This window comes from Somniosus microcephalus, chromosome 13 (genome assembly GCF_052327205.1).
Source record: "Somniosus microcephalus isolate GS21.2 chromosome 13, FLI_Smic_1.0, whole genome shotgun sequence".
Taxonomy (NCBI): Eukaryota; Metazoa; Chordata; class Chondrichthyes; order Squaliformes; family Somniosidae; genus Somniosus; species Somniosus microcephalus.
Genome location: NC_140999.1, coordinates 197,007,269 through 197,019,343, shown reverse-complemented (window position 1 = coordinate 197,019,343; position 12,075 = coordinate 197,007,269). Strand labels below are relative to the sequence as shown.

At 53.5% G+C, this 12,075-nt stretch overlaps 1 protein-coding gene across 1 annotated transcript in view; it reads left to right on the top strand.

Annotated features, from left to right (window-relative positions):
* osgn1 (oxidative stress induced growth inhibitor 1) overlaps positions 1-9,892 on the top strand; it is a 92,843-nt gene extending 82,951 nt beyond the window's left edge. Inside the window, exon 6 of the mRNA XM_086005954.1 lies at positions 7,976-9,892. Within this exon, the coding sequence (XP_085862080.1) occupies positions 7,976-8,990 (1,015 nt within the window). The 3' untranslated portion in view covers positions 8,991-9,892. The remainder of the gene's footprint in view (positions 1-7,975) is intronic.
* The last annotated feature ends 2,183 nt before the right edge of the window (positions 9,893-12,075 follow it).

Genomic DNA, 12,075 nt, shown 5'->3' with positions numbered 1-12,075 from the left:
TGACCAAAAAATTGATTAAAAAGGGAGAAAATACAATATGAGAGTAAACTAGCAATAAATATCAAAACAGATTGTCAGAGCTTCTACAAGTATGTAAAAAGGAAGATAGTAGCAAAAGTCAGTGTTGATCCCTTAGAGGCTGAGACAGGAGAAATTATAATGGGGAGTAAGGAAATGGCAGAGACTTTAAACAATTATTTTCTATCTGTCTTCATAGTAAAAGACACAAAAGCCAAGAATAGTGGAGAACCAAGGGGCTAATAAGAGTGAGGATTTTAAAGTAATTAATTAATATAAATAGAGAAAAAGTACTTGAGAAACTAATAGGACTAAAAGCCGACAAATCCCCTGGATCTGATGGCCAACATCCTAAGGTTCCAAAAGAGGTGGCTGCAGAGATAGTGGATGCATTGGTTGTTGTAAAATTGTCTAGATTCTAGAACAGTCCCACTCCAGGGACTTGAGCACATAAATGTAGGCTGACACTCCAGTGCAGTACTGAGGGAGCGCCGCACTGTCGGAGGGGCAGTACTGAGGGAGCGCCGCACTGTCGGAGGGGCAGTACTGAGGGAGCGCCGCACTGTCGGAGGGGCAGTACTGAGGGAGCGCCGCACTGTCGGAGGGGCAGTACTGAGGGAGCACTGCACTGTCGGAGGGGCAGTACTGAGGGAGCGCCGCACTGTCGGAGGGGCAGTACTGAGGGAGCGCCGCACTGTCGGAGGGGCAGTACTGAGGGAGCGCTGCACTGTCGGAGGGGCAGTACTGAGGGAGCGCTGCACTGTCGGAGGAGCAGTACTGAGGGAGCGCTGCACTGTCGGAGGGGCAGTACCGAGGGAGCGCTGCACTGTCGGAGGGGCAGTACTGAGGGAGCGCTGCACTGTCGGAGGGGCAGTACTGAGGGAGCGCTGCACTGTCGGAGGGGCAGTACCGAGGGAGCGCTGCACTGTCGGAGGGGCAGTACTGAGGGAGCGCCGCACTGTCGGAGGGGCAGTACTGAGGGAGCGCCGCACTGTCGGAGGGGCAGTACTGAGGGAGCACTGCACTGTCGGAGGGGCAGTACTGAGGGAGCGCCGCACTGTCGGAGGGGCAGTACCGAGGGAGCGCCGCACTGTCGGAGGGGCAGTACCGAGGGAGCGCCGCACTGTCGGAGGGGCAGTACCGAGGGAGCGCTGCACTGTCGGAGGGGCAGTACTGAGGGAGCGCCGCACTGTCGGAGGGGCAGTACTGAGGGAGCGCTGCACTGTCGGAGGGGCAGTACTGAGGGAGCGCTGCACTGTCGGAGGGGCAGTACCGAGGGAGCGCTGCACTGTCGGAGGGGCAGTACTGAGGGAGCGCTGCACTGTCGGAGGGGCAGTACTGAGGGAGCGCTGCACTGTCGGAGGTGCCGACTTTCAGATGGGACGTTAAACCGAGGCCCCGTTTGCTCCCTCAGGTGGATGTAAAAGATCCCATGGTACCATTTCAAAGAAAAGCAGGGGAGTTCTCCCCGGTGTCCTGGCCAATATTTATCCCTCAATCAACATAACAAAAACAGATTATCTGGTCATTATCACATTGCTGTTTGTGGGAGCTTGCTGTGCGCAAATTGGGTGCCGCGTTTCCCACATCGCAACAGTGACTATACTTCATTGGTTGTAAAGCGCATTGAGACGTTCAGTGGTTGTGAAAGGCGCTATATAAATGCAAGATTTTCTTTCTTCTTTCTTTCTTTCAAATGTAACCCCGCTATTCAAAAAAGGAGGGAGAGAGAAACGGGGGACTACAGGCCAGTTCGCCTGACGTCAGTCGTTGGGAAAATGCTGGAATCCATTGTTAAGGAAGTGGTATCAGGGCACTTAGAAAATCATAACATGATTAGTCAAGAGTCAACATGGTTTTATGAAAGGGAAATCTTGTTTAATAAATTTATTAGAGTTTTTTGAGGATGTTGGTTAACAGACAGGAAACAGAGGAGGAATAAATGGGTCTTTTTCAGGGTGACAGGCTGTGACTAGTGGGGTACCGCAGGGATCAGTGCTTGGGCCCCAGCTATTCACAATATATATCAATGATTTGGATGAGGGGACCAAATGTAACATTTCCAAGTTTACTGACAACACGAAACTAGGTGGGATTGTGAGTTGTGAGGAGGATGCAAAGAGGCTTCAAGGCGATTTAGACAACTTGAGTGAGTGGGAAAATACATGGCAGATGCAATATAACGTGGATAAATGTGAAGTTATCCACTTCGGTAGGAAAAACAAAGGCAGAGTATTATTTAAATGGTGATAGATTGGGAAATGTTGATGTACAAAGGGACCTGGGTGTCCTTGTACACCAGTCACTGAAAGCAAACATGCAGGTGCAGCAAGCAGTTAGGAAGGCAAATGGTATGTTGGCCTTCATTGCAAGAGGATTTGAGTACAGGAGCAAGGATGTCTTACTACAGTTATACAGGGCCTTGGTGACACCACACCTGGAGTACTGTGTGCAGTTTTGGTCTCCTTACCTAAGAAAGGATATACTTGCCATAGAGGGAGTTCAGCGAAGGTTCACCAGACTGATTCCTGGGATGGCAGGACTGTCATATGAGGAGAGATTGGGTTGACTAGGCCCGTATTCACTAGAGTTTAGAAGAATGAGGGGATCTCATTGAAACGTATAAAATTCTGACAGGGCTAGACAGACTGGATGCAGGGAGGATGTTTCCCCTGGCTGGGGGGTCTAGAACGAGGGGTCACAGTCTCAGGATACGGGGTAGGACATTTAGAACTGAGATGAGGAGAAATTTCTTCACTCAGAGGGTGGTGAACCTGTGGAATTCTCTACCACAGAAGGCTGTGGAGGCCAAGTCACGGAATATATTTAAGAAGGAGATAGATAGATTTCTAGACACAAAAGGCATCAAGGGGTATGGGGAGAGAGCGGGAATATGGAATTGAGATAGAGGATCAACCATGATCATAGTGAATGGCGGAGGAGGCTCGAAGGGCCGAATGGCCGACTCCTGCTCCTATTTTTCTATGTTTCTATGTAACTAGCAGGGTAGATAAACGGGAACCAGTGGATGTAGTATATTTGGATTTCCAAAAGGTATTCGATAAGGTTGCTGTGCAAGATAAGGGCTGATGGGGTTGGGAGTAATATATTAGCATGGATAGAGGATTGGCTAACGGACAGAAAACAGAGAGTCGGGATAAACAGGTCATTTTCCAGTTAGCAGGCTGTAACTAGTGGTGTGTCACAAGGGTCTGTGCTTGGGCCTCAGCTATCTACATAAGATCATAAGAAATAGGAGCAGGAATAGGCCCCTCGAGCCTGCTCCGCCATTCAATAAGATCATGGCTGATCTTGGGCTCAAAGCCACTTCCCCGCTTGCTCCCCATAACCCTTCACTCCCTTATCTTGCAAAAATCTGTCTCTCTCCACCTTAAATGTATTTAATGACCCAGCCTCCACAGCTCTCTGGGCAGAGAATTCCACAGATTTACGACCCTCAGAGAAGAAATTCCTCCTCATCTCTGTTCTAAAAGGGCGACCCTTTATTCTGAGACTGTGACCCCGAGTTCTAGATTCCCCCACGAGGGGAAACATCCTCTCAGCATCTACCCTGTCGAGCCCCCTCAGTATCTTATATGTTTCAATCAGATCACACCTCATTCTTCTAAATTCCAATGAGTATAGGCCCAACCTGCTCAACCTTTCTTCATAAGTCAACCCCCTCATCTCTGGAATTAACCTCGTGAATCGCCTCTGAACTGCTTCCAATGCAAGTATATCCTTCCTTAAATAAGGAGACCAAAACTGTACGCAGTACTCCAGGTGTGGTCTCACCAATACCCTGTACAGTTGTAGCAGGACTTCCCTGCTTTTATACTCCAACCCCTTTGAAATAAAGGCCAACATTCCATTTACCTTTTTGATTACTTGCTGTACCTGCATGCTAACTTTTTGTGTTTCATGCACAAGGACCCCCAGGTCCCTCTGAACTGTAGCATTTTGTAAAATCTCTCCATTTAAATAATTTGCTTTTTTATTTTTCCTGCCAAAGTGGATGACCTCGCACTTTCCCACATTATACACCATCTGCCAAATGTTTGCCCACTCACTTAGCCTGTCTATATCCCTTTGCAGATTCTTTGAATCCTCTGCACAACTTGCTTTCCCACCCATCTTTGTATCATCCGCAAACTTGGCTACATTACACTCGGTTCCTTCATCCAAGTCATTAATGTAGATTGTAAATAGTTAAGGCCCAGCACCGATCCCTGTGGCACCCCACTAGTTACCGTTTGCCAACCGGAAAATGACCCATTTATCCCGACTCTCTGCTTTCTGTTAGTTAGCCAACTCTCGATCCATGCTAATATATTACCCCCAATTCCGTGAGCTCTTATCTTATGCAGTAACCTTTTATGTGGCACCTTATCGAATGCCTTCTGCAAATCTAAATACACCACATCCACTGGTTCACCTTTGTCCACCCTGCTTATTACCACCTCAAAGAACTCCAGCAAGTTTGTTAAACATGATTTCCCTTTCATAAAACCATGCCGACTCTGCTTGACTGCATTATGATTTTCCAAATGCCCTGCTACTACTTCCTTAATGAAGGACTCCAGTATTTTCCCAACGACAGATGTTAAGCTAACTGGTCTATAGTTTCCCGCTTTCTGTCTCCCTCCTTTCTTAAATAGGGGAGTTACATTTGTGGTTTTCCAATCCTTTGGGACCTCTCCAGAGTCCAGGGAATTTTGGTATATTGCAACCAATGCATCCACTATCTCTGCAGCCACTTCTTTTAAGACCCTGGGATGCAGGCCATCTGGTCCAGGGGACTTGTTGTCTTTTAGTCCCATTATTTTACCACGTACTCTTTCCTTAGTGATAGTGATTGTCTTTAGTTCCCCACTACAATCTATAGTAATGACTTGGATGAGGGATACTGAGTGTAATGTATCCAAGTTTTTTTTAAATGGTGAGTAACTATTAAATGTTGGTCCAATAGCAAAACACTGCGGATGCTGGAAATCTGAAACAACAACAGAAAATGCTGGAAACACTCAGCAGGTCAGGCAGCATCCGTGGAGAGAGAAACAGAGTTAACATTTCAGATCGATGACCCTTCGTCAGAACTGGAAAAAGTTGGAGAAGTAACAGATATTTAAGCAGGTGTAGAGGCAGGGAGAGGGAGGAGGGGGGGAGGAAAGAACAAAGGGAAGGTCTGGGATAGGAGGAGATGTAACACCTGCCCCTATACCTGCCCCCTTCCCACTGTCCAGGGCCCCAAACACCCCTTCCAGGTGAAACAGCAATTTACTTGTACTTCTTGCAATCTAGTGTACTGTATTCGCTGCTCACGATGCGGTCTCCTCTACATTGGGGAGACCAGACGCAGATTGGGTGACCGCTTTGCGGAACACCCCCATTCAGTCCGTAAGGGTGGCCCCGAGCTTCCGGTCGCCTGTCACTTTAATTCTCCGCTTCACTCCCACACTGACCACTCTGTCCTCAGCCTCTTACACTGTTCCAACGAAGCTCAAAGTAAGCTCGAGGAACAGCACCTCATCTTTCAATTAGGCAATTTACAGCCTTCTGGACTTAACATTGAGTTCAACAATTTCAGACCATAACCTCTGCCCCTATGTTTTTTTTCTCTCTCTCATGGCAGCTGTTAGAAGTCACACAACACCAGGTTATAGTCCAACAGTTTTATTTGAAATCACAAGCTTTCGGAGCACTGCTCTGATTTGTGATTTCAAATAAAGCTGTTGGACTATAACCTGGTGTTGTGTGACTTCTTACATTTGTCCACCCCAGTCCAACTCCGGCATCTCCACACCATGACAGCTGTTGATCATTCTGCCATCGCCATTTGCATTTCATCTAGTCATGTTTTGTTTCTTAACTTGTCCCATTACCTCTCCTTTTGCCTCGCACCATCATCCCTTTTGTCTTTTAATCTCTCCGGCCTTCCACCCTATCCCAGACCTTCCCTTTTTCCCCTCCCCCTCTCCCTGCCCCTACATCTGCTTAAAAATCTGTTACTTCTCCAACTTTTTCCAGCTCTGACGAAGGGTCATCGACCTGAACCGTTGACTCTGTTTCTCTCTCCACGATGCTGCCTGGCCCGCTGAGTGTTTCCAGCGTTCTCTGTTGTTGTATTAAATGTTGATGTTCAGAGGGATTTGGGGGTCCTCGTACAGGAAACACAGAAAGCTAGCATGCCGGTACAGCAAGCAATTAGGAAGGCAAATGGCATGTTGGCCTTTATTACAAGGGGGTTGGAGTATAAGAGTGAGGAAGTCTTGCTCCAATTGTACAGGGCCTTGGTGAGACCACACCTGGAGTACTGGGCACAGTTCTGGTCTCCTTATCTAAGGAAGGATATACTTGTCTTGGAGGCGGTGCAACGAAGGTTCACTAGATTGATTCCTGGGATGAGAGGGCTGTCCTATGAGGAGAGATTGTGTAGAATGGGCCGATACTCTCTGGAGTTTAGAAGAATGAGAGGTGATCTCATTGAAACATACAAGATTCTGAGGGGGATTGACAGGGTAGATGCTGAGAGACTGTTTCCCCCTGGCTGGAGTGTCTAGAACTAGGGGTCACAGTCTCAGGATAAGGGGTCGGCCATTTAAGACTGAGATGAGGAGGAATTTCTTCACTCAGAGGGCGGTGAATCTTTGGAATTCTCTGCCCCAGAGGGCTGTGGATGCTGAGTCTTTGAGCATATTCAAGACTGAGTTCGATAGATTTTTGGACTCTAGGGGAATCAAGCGATATGGGGATCGGGCGGCAAATGGAGTTGAGGTCGATGATCAGCCATGATCTTATTGAATGGCGGAGCAGGCTCGAGGGGCCGTGTGGCCGACTCCTGCTCCTATTTCTTATGTTCTTAATGGGACAAGTAAAGAAAGAAAAGTTGGGTGTGGAGGAGGTGTAAATGGGAATATCAGAATCATTACCAGCACCTGCTGTCTGGAAAAAATGGGAGCGGTGGTTATGATCTGAAATGGTTGAATTCGATGTCCACTCCAGAAGGTTGTAAAGTGTTTAAAAGAAGGATGAGGTGCTGTTCCTCGAGCTTCTGTTGAGTGATAAAGGACATCTGTCCAAACACACTGTAAATGCAAGGTTCGACTTAAAATTATTGATTTACAACTTTCACATTTTGTTTACATCCTATCCTTATTTTGTTTCCCCTCCCCCCCCCGTCGCCCCCTCTCCCCCCATCGCTCCCCCTCCCCCGCCGCCCCTCCCCCCGTCTCCCCCCCCCCCCCGTCTCCCCCTCTCCCCCCCCCGTCTCCCCCCCTCCCCCGTCTCCCCCTCTCCCCCTCTCCCCCCGTCTCCCCGTCTCCCCCCCTCCCCCGTCTCCCCCCCTCCCCCCGTCTCCCCCCCTCCCCCCGTCTCCCCCCCTCCCCCCGTCTCCCCCCCCTCCCCCCGTCTCCCCCCCTCCCCCCGTCTCCCCCCCCTCCCCCCGTCTCCCCGTCTCCCCGTCTCCCCCCCTCCCCCCGTCTCCCCCCCTCCCCCCGTCTCCCCCCCTCCCCCGTCGCTCCCCCCCTCCCCCCGTCGCTCCCCCGTCGCTCCCCCCCCTCCCCCCGTCCCTCCCCCCGTCTCCCCCCTCTCCCCCCCCGTCTCCCCCCCCTCTCCCCCGTCCCCCCGTCTCCCCCTCTCCCCCCGTCTCCCCCTCTCCCCCCCGTCTCCCCCTCTCCCCCCCGTCTCCCCCCCTCCCCCCTCCCCCCCGTCTCCCCGTCTCCCCCTCTCCCCCCGTCTCCCCCCTCTCCCCCCGTCTCCCCCTCTCCCCCCGTCTCCCCCTCTCCCCCCGTCTCCCCCTCTCCCCCCGTCTCCCCCCTCCCCCCCGTCTCCCCCCCTCCCCCCCCGTCTCCCCCCCTCCCCCGTCGCTCCCCCGTCTCTCCCCCCGTCGTCTCCCCCTCCCCCCGTCGCCCCCCCCCGTCTCCCCCCTCTCCCCCCTCTCTCCCCCTCGCCTCCGCAGGAATCTCAGGAACGATCGAGTGACCCCGGCCGAGGTTGCCGCCTATTACCAACACTTCGTCAGTAAGATGGGCCTTGAGAAGAACTTTGTGACCAACAGCTGCCTGACGTCTCTGCGTTGGATCAGCGACGTTGCTGAGAGTGAGGCGGGCAGCGAGCGGAGGGTGAACCGGGAGAGCGGAGAGGAGGAAAGGGGCGGGGAAGCAGCACGGCCTTTGTGGGAGGTCAAAGGTTACCAGACGGGGAGAGACGGCGCCAAGACGCCCTTTCTGATCTGTGCGGAGAACGTGGTCTTGGCGACGGGGACCCACGATGAGCCCTTGAGCCTGGGCGTGGAGGGCGAGGACCTGCCTTACGTCTGTCACAGTATCTCCGAGTTCGAGACGGCCATTGTCCGTGGCCGGGTCAGTGAGTGCTCGGAGCCAGTGCTGATCGTTGGTGCTGGGCTCACTGCAGCAGACGCAGTTCTCTGTGCTCATCACTGCAGCGTCCCTGTTCTCCACGCCTTCCGGCGGTCAGTCACTGACCCTGGCCTGATATTTAACCAACTGCCCAAGGTGCTTTACCCAGAGTATCACAAAGTGCACCAGATGATGAGCCAGCAGAGTATGGGCGGCGAGCCGGCCTCTTACCGTGGTTACACCAGTTTCCCCAGGCACCAAGTCACCAGCTTCAAGCCGGACAAAAAGTGCATTCTGGAAAGTTGGGACAAGTGCCGGACGGTGGTGAATATCTCCATGGCACTGGTGTTGATTGGGGCCAATCCGAGGCTTTCCTTCCTCAGGAACAACGGTGAGTACCTGGGACTGAACCCCAAGGTGCCGATCTCCTGTCGCTGTAACCCTTTGCAGGTCCACCCTTACACCTATGAGCTGCTCCAGGAACCCAACCTCTTTGCAATGGGTCCCCTGGTGGGCGATAACTTTGTGCGGTTTGTGAAGGGTGGGGCTCTCGGGATCACCAGTTGCCTGGTGAAACGCCACAAGCAGCAACAGGAGCAGCTCCCGGCAAACTGAAGCCGGAGTGGCAGGGAGCTTCCCCGCCTGATGACAAAAGGAGAGGCCACCTCTTGCTGTGTCTCACTCCCGGGCTGACTGACCACTACTGACTGCGTACGGGGAGGGAGGGGGTGGGGGGTCAGCACCTTCTCGGCAAGGTCCTCCTGTGGGTCCCAGCTAAAGGCAACTCTGCTCTTGGATATTCTGGTTTTGGGTTCTTTGCATCTTCTGGACAGATCTCGGTTCACATAAAGGGACTTCTCTCCTTTTCCTGTGTAGAATTTAGAACTTCTCCATGGATTAACAGAGGAGGGTAATGGTGGAGAGGGCTGGGGTTCTAGAGTCGGGAGAGGGCTGGGGTTCTGGAGCAGAGTGCCCTGTTGGGAGAGGGCTGGGGTTCTAGAGCAGAGTGTCCTGTCGGGAGGGGGCTGGGGTTCTAGAGCAGAGACTGTCCTGTCGGGAGAGGGCTGGGGTTCTAGAGCAGAATGTCCTGTCGGGAGAGGGCTGGGGTTCTGGAGCAGTGACTGTCCTGTTGGGAGAGGGCTGGGGTTCTGGAGTAGAGACTGCCCTGTCGGGAGAGGGCTGGGGTTCTGAAGCTGAAACTGTCCTTCGGGAGAGGGCTGGGGTTCTAGAGCAGTGTGTCCTGTCGGGAGAGGGCTGGGGTTCTAGAGCAGAGTGTCCTGTCGGGAGAGGGCTGGGGTTCTAGAGCAGAGACTGTCCTGTCGGGAGAGGGCTGGGGTTCTGGAGCAGAGGGTGTCCTGTCGGGAGAGGGCTGGGTTTCTGGAGCAGAGGGTGTCCTGTCGGGAGAGGGCTGGGGTTCTGGAGCTGAGACTGTCCTGTCGGGAGAGGGCTGGGATTCTGGAACAGAGACTGTCCTGTCGGGAGAGGGCTGGGGTTCTGGAGCAGAGACTGTCCTGTCGGCAGAGTGTCCTGTCGGGAGAGGGCTGGGGTTCTGGAGTAGAGAATGTCCTGTCGGGAGAGGGCTGGGGTTCTGGAGCAGAATGTCCTTTCGGGAGAGGGCTGGGGTTCTAGAGCAGAGACTGCCCTGTCGGGAGAGGGCTGGGGTTCTAGAGCAGAGACTGTCCTGTCGGGAGCGGGCTGGGGTTCTGGAGCAGAGTGTCCTGTTGGGAGAGGGCTGGGGTTCTGGAGTCGAGACTGTCCTGTCGGGAGAGGGCTGGGGTTCTGGAGCAGAGACTGTCCTGTCGGGAGAGGGCTGGGGTTCTGAAGCTGAAACTGTCCTTCGGGAGAGGGCTGGGGTTCTAGAGCAGAGTGTCCTGTCGGGAGAGGGCTGGGGTTCTAGAACAGAGACTATCCTGTCGGGAGATGGCTGGGGTTCTAGAACAGAGACTATCCTGTCGGGGGAGGGCTGGGGTTCTAGAACAGAGACTATCCTGTCGGGAGAAGGCTGGGGTTCTAGAACAGAGACTATCCTGTCGGGGGAGGGCTGGGGTTCTAGAACAGAGACTGTCCTGTCGGGAGAGGGCTGGGGTTCTGGAGCAGAGACTGTCCTGTCGGGGGAGGGCTGGGGTTCTAGAACAGAGACTATCCTGTCGGGGGAGGGCTGGGGTTCTAGAACAGAGACTGTCCTGTCGGGAGAGGGCTGGGGTTCTGGAGCAAAGTGTCCTGTCGGGAGAGGGCTGGGGTTCTGGAGCAAAGTGTCCTTTCGGGAGAGGGCTGGGGTTCTAGAGCAGAGACTGTCCTGTCGGGAGAGGGCTGGGGTTCTGAAGCTGAAACTGTCCTTCGGGAGAGGGCTGGGGTTCTAGAGCAGAGTGTCCTGTCGGGAGAGGGCTGGGGTTCTAGAACAGAGACTATCCTGTCGGGAGAGGGCTGGGGTTCTAGAACAGAGACTATCCTGTCGGGGGAGGGCTGGGGTTCTAGAAGAGAGACTGTCCTGTTGGGAGAGGGCTGGGGTTCTGGAGCAGAGACTGTCCTGTTGGGAGAGGGCTGGGGTTCTGGAGCAGAGACTGTCCTGTCGGGAGAGGGCTGGGGTTCTGGAGCAAAGTGTCCTGTCGGGAGAGGACTGGGGTTCTGGAGCAGAGACTGTCCTGTCGGGAGAGGACTGGGGTTCTGGAGCAGAGACTGTCCTGTCGGGAGAGGGCTGGGGTTCTGGAGCAAAGTGTCCTGTTGGGAGAGGGCTGGGGTTCTGGAGCAGAGACTGTCCTGTCGGGAGAGGGCTGGGGTTCTGGAGCAAAGTGTCCTGTCGGGAGAGGGCTGGGGTTCTGGAGCAAAGACTGTCCTGTCGGGAGAGGACTGGGGTTCTGGAGCAGAGACTGTCCTGTCGGGAGAGGACTGGGGTTCTGGAGCAGAGACTGTCCTGTCGGGAGAGGACTGGGGTTCTGGAGCAAAGTGTCCTGTTGGGAGAGGGCTGGGGTTCTGGAGCAGAGACTGTCCTGTTGGGAGAGGGCTGGGGTTCTGGAGCAGAGGGTGTCCTGTCGGGAGAGGGCTGGGGTTCTGGAGCAAAGTGTCCTGTCGGGAGAGGACTGGGGTTCTGGAGCAGAGACTGTCCTGTCGGGAGAGGACTGGGGTTCTGGAGCAGAGACTGTCCTGTCGGGAGAGGGCTGGGGTTCTGGAGCAAAGTGTCCTGTTGGGAGAGGGCTGGGGTTCTGGAGTCGAGACTGCCCTATCGGGAGAGCCACTCAGATTTGGAGTCTTCACTTGGGTCTCGGTACAGAAACAGCCGCTGTTCTGGCCAGTGGACTCAGTCTGGTAAAACTGCCGATGGCCCTGGACGGGCTGCGAGTGGAGAAAGAAACGGGAGCCGATATTCTCACCCCATCAACTCCCAGAGTGAGGAAAACCCGGCTCCAGTACGTCACACAACTGAAAAAGACTTGTAACTGAAGCAACGAAATGGGGAGAGAATTCACTCCACACTTTACGGAAATTGTTCATCACTCATTGGACGGGACGGGGGGGGGTGAAGGTGAAATTTGTACTTGACCTGGGTCTTCGAGGAAGGTCAATCCAACTCCGTCATGTTGCTGATAATCCAACTTTAACCATGAAACGGACTTTGTAAAGTTTCTATCCTGTTTGTAAGAATTGAGATGAGAACTTGTGGTCCTGGTTTGTGACGGCTGCTAGTGGTCACTGAGATGAGAAG